At 37.0% G+C, this 13,967-nt stretch overlaps 1 protein-coding gene across 17 annotated transcripts in view; it reads right to left on the reverse strand.

Annotated features, from left to right (window-relative positions):
- The window catches only part of DNM3 (dynamin 3), a 653,888-nt gene that overhangs the window by 161,392 nt on the left and 478,529 nt on the right, over positions 1-13,967 (reverse strand). For all 17 annotated transcript variants that reach the window (XM_081489464.1, XM_081489460.1, XM_081489461.1 and 14 more), the window contains one exon: positions 3,742-3,851. In XM_081489464.1, coding sequence (XP_081345590.1) covers positions 3,742-3,851 — 110 coding nt within the window. The remainder of the gene's footprint in view (positions 1-3,741; positions 3,852-13,967) is intronic.

The following is a 13,967-nucleotide window of genomic DNA, read 5'->3' on the forward strand; positions in this document are numbered from 1 at the left end:
AGTTAGAAATCAGCAACAACAAAACAATAAAATTCCATGCATTATAAAATATAAAACACAGTTCTAAACAACTCAAAGAAAAAATGATAATGAAGATTATGGAAACAGAAGATCAGAGGAAACAGAACTTAATGGTAACCAAGGTATTATGTTACAAAGTTTGTGGTGAGCAGCTAAAAATACATAGAAGGAAATCTATACAGTTATATGTATACATGAGAAAAAATAAGATAAAAATTAATGAGCTACACATCTAAAAAAGAAGTTAGAAAAAATGGGCTACAAAGAAAACACAGTAAATACAAGTTAGGAAAGGAAGAAGAGAGCAGAAATTCCTGAAATAGATAAAACATATACAACTGAGGATCAAAAGTTGGTTCTCTGGAAAAAGATACAACTCTGGAAAGAGTGACCAAGTGAAAAAAGGTAAGGTTTAACATGAGAAATAAAAAAAGGATCAAATTTCAGGCACAGCAGAGATTTTTAAAAATAGAAAACTAAGAAATAATTGATGCTAATATTAAAATATGTTAAAAAAAAAACAGAATGGGTAATTTCCCAGAAAGAAATATAATTTGTTTAAATTCATAGAAAAAACAGAAAATCTGAACAAATCTATACTTATTAAATATACAAAATCACTAGCCAAAAGTCTACTTATCAAAACTGTCCATAAGTTCTAGATGATTTTACAGGTGAATTCCACCACTCAGTTAACAGTCAATCCCCACCTTATACAAAGTGTTCCAAAGAACAATAAGAACTTATTTCCACTTCAGTTATGAAGCTAACAGAATCTTGATATGAAAACTAGGCAGGGGCAACACAAAAAAGAACATTTATGAGCCAATTTCACTTATGAATATAGATGCAAAAAGCTAAATAAAATGATGGCAAACTTAAGTCAGGGACACATAATAGACAATAATACATCACAATTTATTTAGGTTTAATCCCAGGAGATCAAGGATGGTTTACAGTAAGAAGGTCTATTAATATATTTCACCACATGAATAGATTAAAGAAGAAAGTCATAGAGGAAATAAAAAAAAAAAAACAACCACTCATCCATGACAAAGTTAAACACCCACTCATGATTAAAACAGAAACTTCAGCAACTAGGAACTCAGGGAATCTTCTTTACTTGATAATAGGCACCTGTCAGAAAGCACTTAACTATAAAAGTGTGAAATAATTTCCCTTTAAACCATGAACAAAACAAAGATGCCCCAATAGTAGTAGTAGTACTTAATATTGTACTACTAGAGGGCCTAGCCAGTACCAAAATAATTGAAAATAATCAAGATTTCAGAGGAAAAGATAAATGGCAAAAATGCCTGTATATGCTTGCACACATAGAGGTCAAGCGAAGTGGTTGAAGAGTTCAACACTTTCTGACAAGTCTAGGATTCCAGGATACCTAGATTTTTAGAAGCCCAGAGATTTCTTATATTCATGTCTTTTGCTGTCTTGCTGGAGAGGATGTGGAGAAAAGGGAACCCTCTTGCACTCTTGGTGGGAATGTAAATTGATATAGCCACTGTGGAGAACAGTATGGAGGTTCCTTAAACAACTAAATGCAGAACTACCATATGACCCAGCAATCACACTCCTGGGTATATACCCTGAGAAAACTATAATTCAAAAGGTCACATGTATCCTGATGTTCCCTGCAGCACTATTTACAATAGCCAGGACATAGAAACAAGCTAAATGTCCAATGACAGATGAATGGATAAAGATGTGGTGTATATATATATACATATATATATATATATATATGTATATATATATGTATACACACACACACAATGGAGTATTTCTCAGCCACTAAAACAAACAAAAAAGGGTCATTTGTAGAGACGTGGATGCACCTAGAGTCTGTCATACTAAGTGAAATAAGTCAGAAAAACAAATATCGTATTTTCATGAATACATGTGGAATATAGAAAACTGGTACAGATAAACTTATTTCCAAAACAGGGATAGAGATGTGGATGTAGATAATGGACATGTGGACCCAGGGTGGGGGTAGGGGAGGGAAGAGTGGGACAAATTGAAAGATTAGGACTGATGTATATACACTACCACATGTAATTAGATAGCTAGAGGGAAGCTGCTTTTATAAAGCACAGGGAGCTCAGCTTTGTGCTCTGGGATGGGTGGGATTGGGGTGGGGATGGGAGTGGAGAGAGTTCTAAGAGGGAGGGGATATATGTATACATATAGCTAATTCACCTCACCGTACAGCAAAAACTAACATAACACTGTAAAGCAATTATATTCCAATAAAATAGAAAAAAATTAATCCATAACTGTATTTTGTCTAAAAAGATGCTCTATCATTACTTGAATTTTTTTTTTTGTACTCAGCCGTTTTATAACCTTAACTTTCTAGGTTGATCAAAGATTCAAATTTATTTGACCTCCTGTGTGGCAATTATACTTCCCACTCTGCATCCAAGCAGGAAGGCTGAGCACATCCCTGAAGACTGCTTTAGGACTTTCCGACTCCCCACTGCTCTGAGGAAGGTATGTAAACAGAACTGAACTTTGCCCCTGCGGACACGCTACTTCTCTCTACAGGAAACCTTTTTATTTATCATTTTCAGTGTCTTTTCACCAGCTGCTCTCAAATAATACTAACGACAAATTAGTATTTAAATTAAAATACTTGAATAAAATCTCATTCTCAGTATTTGGTAGGGTAGTTTTATTTAATTTTCTTTCCTCTTGATTCTTTAAACGTTCTGCTCTTGTGGTTTTTCTAAGTATTTTTATACAGTGAGTCACTCTGAGCAACTGACTGGGAATGTAGAAAAAAGGCTCCCCCCCACCACCATTTTGATTGACTGTGTGATTGACCCTGGGCCAGTCACTGAACCTAATCAAGGAACTTCATTCATTGCAAAATAAAGATAAAAAGCCTGGAGAGATGGGTTAAAATTAGATCCTGCCACCTAATGACTCAGTTTCTTAATAACTGACTGGCAGAAATTAATTAGCTTCTTCCTGTAACAATTTCATTTGGAAAAGGTCTTTATTATTTTTGCCTAGTCATAGTCTTTTTATGTTTCTCTATCCAATTCTCTGTTACCTCTCCATTTGTTTACTTAGTTTCAGTGAATAACCATGGCACTCCACAATAATTAGCCCCAAATTCAGGGATAATTTTGTAATCTTAAGAAAGTCTCTGAGATACATTTCTAATTTATGAAATGGTAATCACAGTACTCTATCCTTTCCCTCACAATTGCTACAACAGACAATGAGTGTGGGCAGTGCTTTGAAAAACTGTAAAGAACAATGTATTTGTAGTCATCTTAAATGAATAATTCTATTCACTGATGCAAGAATTTAGTCATAATACCTGATTGGATCTTAAGTGATACTAATCCATTAGATACTACTAAAAATTATAACTGAGTAATTTATTTATAAGTGCAGAACAATAAATGCAGAACAAGGAAGACTTTAAAGTAACAAAACGTTTAAGAATGAGATGGGTGCCTGCTTAAAAGCAGGAGATTAATACTTGAAGATCTTCCTTGTTCTAAGTTTAAATCTTTTGAATCCACAACCTATGGTAAAAGCTGAAAATACAAAACAAATGAAAGGAAAACTCAAGAGTTAACAAATTTTAAGGTAGGACCAAAAGAAATCTTGCAAATATGGTCTCTGGATCACATAGAAATTCAAAGTAAAAAAAATGCGAAGACATAAGCTGCTTTATTTTCTTACCTTTGTTCTGTATTAAAGAGTGCAAAGATGTGCTTGCTAGACATAAAGCTTTTTTCCACATCCCGAACTTTCAGGTTGTCCAAGGGAAGCATATACTTCTTTTCTTTTTCCTATTGAGAGAGAGAGAGAACTGGCTTTAATAAAAGATCCTGAAGCATGCCCACAGCCACATATCACCTGAGCTGGTCAGCATTTGATTACAATATTTTGATACCATCATACACTACTTTGACACCAGCTACCAAGAAACAAGGGCTTCCCAGGGGGCTAAGTGGTAAAGAAACCTCCTGCCAAGCAGAAGATGCAGGTTTGATCCCTAGGTCAGGAAGATCTCCTGGAGGAGGACATGGCAGCTCATTCCAGTTTTCTTCCCTGGGAAATCCCATGGACAGAGGAGCCTGGTGGGCTACGGTCCACGGGGTTGCAAAGAGTTGGACATAACTTTGCAACTAAGCCATCAAACCATCACCAAACCACACCAAGGAAGAAAAATCATTGGAGACAGGAGACGCCAATGGTTCTCAATACATGGGTCAGAAGAAAGAGGGGAGGGAAAGTGCAGAGGAAGAAAGGGCTCAGGGATGGAGAAAACATATGGTATTCTATCCTTTCTTCCTCATGTGGGTCCCCTTAGATGTTTTAAAATGTTAGTTTGATATTAAAAATTTAGCCATCTGTTAATATTTAACAAAAATGTTCTGGTCCTAATTCAATGAGAAATGCCAGATGGATTTCATTTCATATTTTATATGCAGCTTAAGCAGTTTTGATAGCCAGAACTGGCAGGAGACTGGAAGCACAAGGACCCTAGTATGAAATATTCCTTATAAACTATGATAAAGCACAGAAAAATATTTTTTTCATTCAAGTCTAGAATAAAATGTGGGTCCAGGAAAAAAAATGATTCCATTAAATTGTCAAACTCTTTGGGGAGAAAAAACACCCATTAGAAGTGAATTGATATTAACTAGAACAAATTCTCTTCTAAAATTAACAAGTCTTTAGGAAGAAAATGGACATTTAGAGGGGAGGTCTTCAAATGGAACCAAACCAATCTGGGTTAAAATATTGGATGCCAAAGAATTATTAGAACATTTACCTTCATGGACTGGCTCAGGGACAATATTATCTCATGCATAAATACCTAACAATCAGTATAATAGGAGACAGCCTAATATTCAAGTTTAGGAAACCTGGTCAATATTTGGGGCATTTTAACACAGCCCTTGTTAAACAGTAGTCCTCTGTATACCTTGGGTGACAGTCCTGAGAAACACCAGGCCTAGATTTCAGAGAAGAGCATAGAGATTTAGCCATGACTTAATAAACAAGTATTAATGCTTATGAGAAATACATGCACCGTACAGATATGTTTGACATAAACTTTATTGTTCCTTCAGCTCCTACAGTTCTTCCTTGAGAATATTTCTATGCTCAGTATTGTGGGGCAGAATTCTTCCATGCTCCCTAGCCAGCTTGCGGTGGCCATGCTGTCTGCAGACATCAGAAAATGTTATTGCAAGAACTATCACTGCCTTTGCCTCTTCTTACTCCTAAATTAGTCAGGGGAAAGTTGGGCAGAGCACATTAGAATAGTGAGGCACAGAGGAACAGGTGACATGGGAAGCTAAAGGAAGCTGGTTGGAGGACAAAATGGCTGTCCTAGAAGGCAAGGTCTTCAAAGAAGATAACAAAATAGACCCAAAACATAAACTGAATGGCAGTGAGAGAAGCCCAAGAATAAATATAAAAAAGCAAAGCACTGTAAGAAGATTCCAATATTTCTTTTACAGAAATTAACAATAGCAAATACAAGGATATTCTAAATAACAAAATACATAATTTATGCAAATGAAGCATCAGAGTTGGGCCTAACTTGTTTGAAAGACTTGTAGACTATTTTAGGACACAATTCTAAGAGGCAAGATTGTAGACTGAACAAAAAGCTACCCAACACATAATCAAATGAAAATGCTTGAGACCCAGGGAACATTTTTGTATTGGATGCTTTTCAATGCCCTAAATTTAAGCAGCTGGATTTTTTTAATGCACATCCTATTCAACCTTTTGAAATGATGGATTTGCCTTCTAATGGGAAATCTGCATTTCATTGTAAAGATGGAACACAATGTCCTTGGCATGTTTTCTATAGAAGTAGGCTCTCTTTTGTACTACATTCTTTAGCATATAGTGGAGACCAAAACTTCAGCAAATTTACGTCAGATATTAAACAATGGAGAAATACACACATGTGCAGACAGAGAAATATAAAAATGTAGTTTCATTTCCAAAGAACAAAATGTCATTTATCCAAGATTTTTGAGGATATATTGCGAAATTATTTCCTATTCAAGAGTTTTAAGACTGACAAAAAAAGAAGAAAAAGAAGATTCAGACTAATTTGTTTAAAGTTGTTAGTCAGATGGAGAATTAAATGGGAGAATCATGAAGCTATATAGCATGGATATCTCTAAAATTTTCAGTGCTTCTGGGAAAGTATGATGTTGTACTAAAATAACATCTTGAATATGAAATAGTTGAAATAAAAGAAACAGAGAAGGAGAAAGGGTAAACAATTATAATTTCTAAAATATAGTGAATCTTACCACCTTAATTGAGACATTTGTTACATATTCTTTGTTAACTCTATAAACTTTCTAATAATTCACTGTTCAATATGGTAGCCTCCAGCTAAGGTGACTACCAAGTTCTTGAAATGTAGCTAGTCAAATTGGGATGTGCTTTAAGTGTTAAATACATACCAGATTTCAAAGATTTATTATGAGAAAAAGAATGAAAACTATATCATTAATACTTCTAGATCAATTATATGTTCAAATGATAATACTTTGAATATATTGAGGTAAAGTATTATTAAACATAATTTCATCTGTACTGTTTTGAATGCAGCTGTTAGACAATTTTAAATGACATATGCAGCTCACGCTAACTTTCTATTGACAGTGATGAGCCCATGTACCTATCATCACATTCCTTCCCCTCACCCATCCAGTTTTCCTCTTCTGACCTCCCCATTTCTGCCATCAGGTATATTTATCCTTCTTCCAGTCACCCAGTCTGAAACCTCACTATCATTTCTGACATATTGTCTTCCATCGCCTCCTTTATTACATCAAGACTATACTACACTGTGTTTGAAGCATTTGTCATAGCTCCCATTGTTTGACATTGCCACTATATTAATTCAGGTCCCTGGCATCTCACAAGCCTGCAGTTATAAATAGCCTCCTGTCAAGTCTTTTAGTCTTATACTTCCTCTAACATCACCAGAGAGGGTGATTTTCTTAAACTACTCTGTCAAATTCATTATAGACCTTCAAAAGATTCATAGCTCTCCATTATTTATGGAAGAAGTTCCATGAAACTTCTTAACGTGCAATCGAAAAACACCTACAAATTGGTCTGATCCTGACTTGTCAATATCTCCTTTACTCTTTAGCAGGAAGTCACTGTTTCAACCAAATACACATTTGCCAACAGTCCTTTCCCAGCCTGATATACTCTTTCAACTTCTTCCTATATACAGTGTACTATTTAGAGTCCAGTTCAAGTTCTATCTTCTGTGCAAAGAGTCTTCCTAGAGTTTTAATTCTATGTCTGTCTGTATTAATACCCCCTCTCTCCTTTCAATTCATACAACAGGTATGGTTTATTCTATTCACTTTAAATTATAGGTGTACCTTGGAGATATTACAGGTTTAGTTCCAGACCTCCACAATAGAGCCAATATCATAATAAAGCAAGTCAAAAGATATTTTTTTGGTTTCCCAGTACATATAAAAGTTATGTTTATACTAAACGGTAGTCTATTAAGTGTGGAATAGCATTATGTCAAAAAAAAAAAAAAACAATGCACTTACCTTAATTTAAAAGTACTTTATTCCTTAAATATGCTAATCATCATCTGACAACGCAAGGTTGTTATGAACATTCAATTTAAAAAAAAAAAACACATTATCTGAGAAGTGCAATAAAGTGAAGCACAATAAAATGAGGTATGTGTGTATACCTTATATGAGACATCTTCATCTTGCAAATGCATTAATGTAAAAATTTCTGCCAAGATGGTTCATTTGGAATTTAGATTGTTCAGTTAATTTTACTGTTCAAGTAGGTTACACTGGCAAAGAAAAGCAAAAAAGTAGAGAATGTTTCTTTTTTTGGTAAGTAAACAAGGAATAGAATTTGATATTTTAAACATTTTATCTCTAACAGACATTTTGGAGGAAGCATTTGCAAAATTCTAGAGGAAGAGTTTTTAAATGGAGATAAAGAAAAAAATTTTCTGTATAAGTTTCAAAAGCTTCAAAAGCTGATGTTACTCATTCAGCACCATTCTTTTCTTCATTTTAAAACATAATACCTTTCCTTTTCTCAATATAAGATGGTTACCAGTACTACTGGTTCAAGATTGAGAAAGGAGTATGACAGGGCTGTCTCCTGTCACCCTGTTTGTTTAGCCTATATGCTGAGCACATCATGAGAAATGCCAGACTAGATGAGTTACAAGCTGGAATCAAGACAGGCAGGGAAACATCAACAACCTCAGATATGCAGATGATACCACTCTAATGGCAGAAAGCAAAGACGAACTAAAGAGCCTCTTGTAAGGGTGAAGGAGGAGAGTGAAAGAGCCGGCTTAAAACTAAATATTAAAAAAACTAAGATCATGGCATCCAGGCCCATTATTTCATGGCAAATAGAAGAGGAAAAGGTGGAAGCAGTGACAGATTTCTTCTTCTTGGGTTTGAAGATCACTGCAGATGGGGACTACAGCCATGAAATCAGTAGATGATCGCTTCTTAGCAGGAAAGCTATGACAAACCTAGACAGTGCGTTGAAAAGCAGAGACATTACTCTGCTGACAAAGGCCCATATAGTCAAGGCTATGGTCTTCCCAGTGGTCACGTATGGTTGTGAGAGCTGGACTGTAAAGAAGGCAGAAGGCTGAAGAATTGATGTCTTTGAACTGTGGTGCTGGAGAAGACTCCTGAAAGTCCCTTAGACAGCCAGAAGATCAAATCAGTCAATCTTAAGGGAAATCAACCCTGAATTCTCATTGGAAGGACTGATGCTGGAGCTGAAGCTCCAGTATTTTGGTCATCTGATACGAACAATTAAGTCACTGGAAAAGTCCCTGATGTTGGGAAAGATTGAGGGCAGGAGAAGGGGGCATCAGAGAATGAGATGGTTGGATGGCATCACCGATGCAACAGATATGAATTTGGGCAACTTTGGGAGATGGACAGGGACAGGGAGTCCCGGCATGCTGCAGTCCATGGGGTTGCAAAGAGTCGGATGTGACTGGGGAACTGAACAACAACAACCAGTACTATTTGTATGGAAGGCATCAAAGATGACAGGGATTCTTTGTTCAAAGAGAGAGGGAATATGAGAGAGAGAGTGTGTGTGGGTATTCCTTGCAATAACTTGCCAAACGTTAGAAGAAAGGGGAGAAATATTGATAGAATAGGCCAAAAAAAGGAGATTTTAATGTGTGAAAGAGTGCAGTCTGAGGTGGAGGTAATTAAACAATGAGTGACATAAGCAGAGGCTCAATATTGAGGAAGGTAGGAATTAAGATATAGACTTACAGTATATGTTCACTGACCTTGAAAGGAAACGAAAGGATCAATATGGGACAGATGTGGGGCCCAAGCAAGTATCCACTGATAACCTCTAGCTTGCAGAGCACCATCAACATAACTTGGTTGCTGGAAGAAGCTATAGTGAGTATGAGGAAAGTGTTCAGTGTGTGGAGGAATAGTTCCTGAATATGCAAAGGATTGGAAAGTCTATATACTTGGTGACTCATATGTACAGAATTTTATAACTTGGGGAATATTCAAGTGGCCTTGGTTTGATAACTACATTGAATCATTTTACTTGTGCATCTTTTTCACTAATGGTGGTTTAGTTGCTAAGTCGTGTCCAACTCTTGTGACCCCGTGGACTATAGCCCACCAGACCCCTCTGTCCATGTGATTCTCCAGGTAAGAATACTGGAATGGGTTGTCATTTCCTTCTCCAGGGGATCTTTCCGACCCAGGAACCAAACCTGGGTCTCCTGCATGATAAGGCACCAAAATCTTCAAGGATAAGATTGTGAATCCTTCCTCCTTTCTATATATTATAATGCCTAGCATAGTGATCACTGAAATTTATGTAGCATAAATTATAAACATTTGTTGAATTAATTTGAGAATGTCTAGTAATTAAAGTCAAATGTTGAGTAAAATATTTGATAGTTATATATATTTTGAGAATCAAATTAAAATTCTATGGAAAAAAAACCCTGTATAAGATGCTTAACTGTCATTGCTTTTGATCATTAAAGCTTTATAAAGTTTAGACTGACTGCCATGTTTATTTTTACCTCTGCCTTTGTTTGTATTGCTTCTACTTGCTAGGAATGTCTCTTTTCTGCAAGAAGGCAAATACTAGTGACCTTCAAATTTGTGTGAAGTGCTACCCCCTCCATGAAGCCTACTTTGATTATAGCAAGTCATAGACCTCTATATAGTTTTCAAATTTTCCATAATTTTTGTCATAGGCTATATAGAATAACCCTGGAGAAGGGAATGGAAACACACTCTAGTATTCTTGCCTGGAGAATCCCATGGACAGAGGAGACTGGCGAGCTACAGTCCATGGTCACAAAGAGTCAAACACGACTGAACGACTGAGCACACACACACATGCAGAATAAAACTGCCTATTTATGTTCAGCTTACCTCTTCAAGTAGATTGGAAGCTTCTTGAGGGTAAGGACTGTGTTATAACTCATTTACATTTAACAGCTATTATACTGTTGCATATATGGATACTGGTTAGCAAAACTTTGATTGTTGATGATACATTACAAATAAAACACCAACATGATGGAATTTTACTATTATGTTGTATCCATACTATTTTTACTATTATGTCTACCTGTGTGTGTGTGTGTGTGTGTGTGTGTGTGTGTGTGTGCACGTGCTCAGTCATGTCCAGCTCTTTGTGACCCCATGGACTAGAGCCCGCCAAGCTCCTCTGGCCAAGGAATTTTCTAGGCAAGAACAGTGGAGCAGGTTGTCATATCCTTCCCCAGGGGATCTTCCCAACCCAGGGATCAAACCTGTGTCTTGGGATCAAACCTGTGTCTTCTGTGTCTCCTGCATTGGCAGGCAGATTCTTTACCACTGAGCCACCTGGGAAGCCCCATGTCTGCCTATACTCTTATGTTAAAAATGATGCAGAAAGATACAATATGAAAACTTATTTTTAATTTCTCAAAAATGATTTTGAATTAATTTACAGCATTTTGCTTAGTATCATACAGTTTATTAGGTAAAGTTTTACTAACCTGGAACAATATACATGATTTGATTAATAAAAAATCTTGTGGCCTAAACATATAAATATACTGTGACAATCCAATACACTTCAAAACAATATAAAAACAAAATGCATCAGCTATGCTGCTCTTAGAGGTACAAACTGATGCAAAGTTTAAAAAAAAATGACAGACCATAAAAGAGACTAGATTATAAAAGACTAGAGAAAAATACATTTAAAAGACAGTAATGGCACCAAGTATATCTTTGAAATAGGTAATAATGGTTCCTAATCTATTTTTTAAATATGTGAGTTTTGTTATAATTCTTCACTGGATTGCTCTAACATTTTAAAACATCATGGCAATTTCTCAGGCTAATAAATAATCTGATTAGAAAAAGATTCCACAATAGACTAGCATAATATTTCATGCTGCGGAGGATAGCTGTGTTTCACTAGAGGAAAGATTCTCAGTTCTGACCACTCCTCTAATATATCATGTGCATTCTCTATAACACATTTGTCATATTGTATACTCCTAATTTATTAAATGCCTCTTATCCTACTTGGAAATTGACATTTATTTGTCATTTCTCAGTGTTGTACCATTCTGCTAGCAACAAATGGAACATTCCTGTGACACAACTACACTGACAATGTGTAGGCCACAGAGGGGGTATTGTGGTGCCAGCTAAAGGAGGAGACAGAATGATGGGGCAACCAAGAAGCTTGTCCGAAAACAGGGTGGTAGCCCACAGATCAGTTCAAGTTGAAAAGATCCCTCATCCAGAGGTTCTAAATGTTTTTCCAGAATCCTGAAAACTTATGAGATACTGTGGAACATTCAATTATTATAATTTGCTTGCTGCTCAAGAGACAATAATGTTGATCAATATTCTTTCCCTGACAATGTTTTCTTTTTTCCCTGGCACACTGTGGCCAGAAGGTTTGCAAACAAGGCAACTGGAGACATTATCCTGGATTTCTGGGTGGGGACCAGGGTTAAAAAAATGTGATGCCCCCATAAATTAATGCAAGCCTTTAATGCTCTGAGTAACTGACACAAGAGTTATGAAAGCACACATATTCATCATGCTTCCTACTCTCACCTCATCTCATTTTCCAAGATGACACTACATTGCCCTTCAGAGTAAATTCAAATTCTCAACACACCCACTGCACCAACCATGGTACTCCTGCTTTTCAGGAAAGTCAATGCATTTTCACTTTCCACATGGAACACATCCAGTCATATCCTCTTGTCTTCATCTAAACTCTTTCCTCCACTAGAAATACTGCTGCCTATCTGCCACTCTTGCTCCTCTTCCCTCAAAATTCCTGCAAATATTACTCTATCTACCTCAATGTACATTTTTTCTTCAAGTATTATAGGTCTCATTTTTCTATCTTCTTTTCCTTTCCCATCCTATTTGTAGACTTATTCTCAAGTCAGTGGTATTCTTTAAAAAATTCTGACACCAAAGCCCACTATATTAAGTAGATTAAAAAGTGTAGCTCTTTTCTCATAAAAGTGGGGCTATGAGAAAACCTGCCCATTAAGAATCATTGTCTCACCCTGACACTGCTGCTAAGAAATGTAGTTGCAGTGACCAAGGACAAAGGTCCGTATAGTCAAATCTATGGTCTTTCCAGAGGTCCTGTACAGATGTGAGAGTTGGACCATAAAGAAGGCTGAGCACCGAAGGATTGATGTTTTCAAATTGTGGAGAAGATACTTGACAGTCCCTTGGACAGCAAGGAGATCAAACCAGTCAATCTTATGGGAAATCAACCCTGAATACTCTTTGGAAGGACTGATGCTGAAGCCCCAGTACTCTGCTCACCTGATATGAACAGCCAACTCACTGGAAAAGACCCTGATGCTGGGAAAGATTGAAGGCAGAAGGAAAAGAGGGCAACAGAGGATGAGATGGTTGGATAGCATCACCAATTCAATGGACATGAACTTGGGAAAACTCTGGGAGATGATGAGGGACAAAGAGGCCTGGTGTGCTGCAGTCCATGGGGGTCACAAAGAGTCAGAAACAACTTAGCAACTGAACAACAACAACAACAACACAGGCCTGGATCTTCAGATCCTACTTTCAGAATCTGGTCCACCTGCCAGCCTTATTCTCCAGATGTTCCCATAGTGCCAGGGATCTGCTCTCACTTCCAGCCTAGAATTTGAGTCGCCTCACTCCTTTAAGTCCCCTATACCAAGTAGCTCCATCCAGATCCCTGTGACTTCTAACTGGACAAACTTATCTCTCAGAATCATGGATACAATCTAGTAAGTCCTTCCAGTTCAAACCACTCATGCCATGCCTGGCTTGCCTGATTGGGCACTTTGATGTGTCTACCAGAAACTCACGTAAGCATGCAGTGCTCCTGAAAGAGTGAAAGCCCCTGCTATGGCCAGGCACAGCACTCAGGCCTCCTCTACCATTGCTGGCATTCCTTACACCCAAGTCTGATCCCTTGACAGAACTCATGTGCTTGGTTTGTACGATATGACTTTGTACTTTTGTCTCATTGTTTAAGTGTCCAAATGTTTCACCTAAGTGTGGGCATGCTCTGCCTTTCTAACTGCAAGGTAAACTCCTAAGGGAAAGAGCAAATCCATTACTATTATTACCTTCATTATTACTTTTGTTAATCATTTTATGCAGCTTGCTCCTCTGCTACTTTGCAACTATGTCCTGACTTCCTACCAAAGCATCAAGCCCTTGAAGGAAGCAACTGTTTCCTCCTTATTTTTGGTTGCATGATTGACATTCTACAAAGTGCTGAGCGCACATATGCCTGAGTCCCCTCATAGGCTGGCATGGTGTTCTGCTTAGATTAAAGACTCAAGAGACGATGACTGACTTATAAAATAATCAACA

The sequence above is a fragment of the Giraffa tippelskirchi genome, chromosome 5, assembly GCF_054371585.1.
Source record: "Giraffa tippelskirchi isolate mGirTip1 chromosome 5, T2T-mGirTip1v1.2.pri, whole genome shotgun sequence".
NCBI lineage: Eukaryota > Metazoa > Chordata > Mammalia > Artiodactyla > Giraffidae > Giraffa > Giraffa tippelskirchi.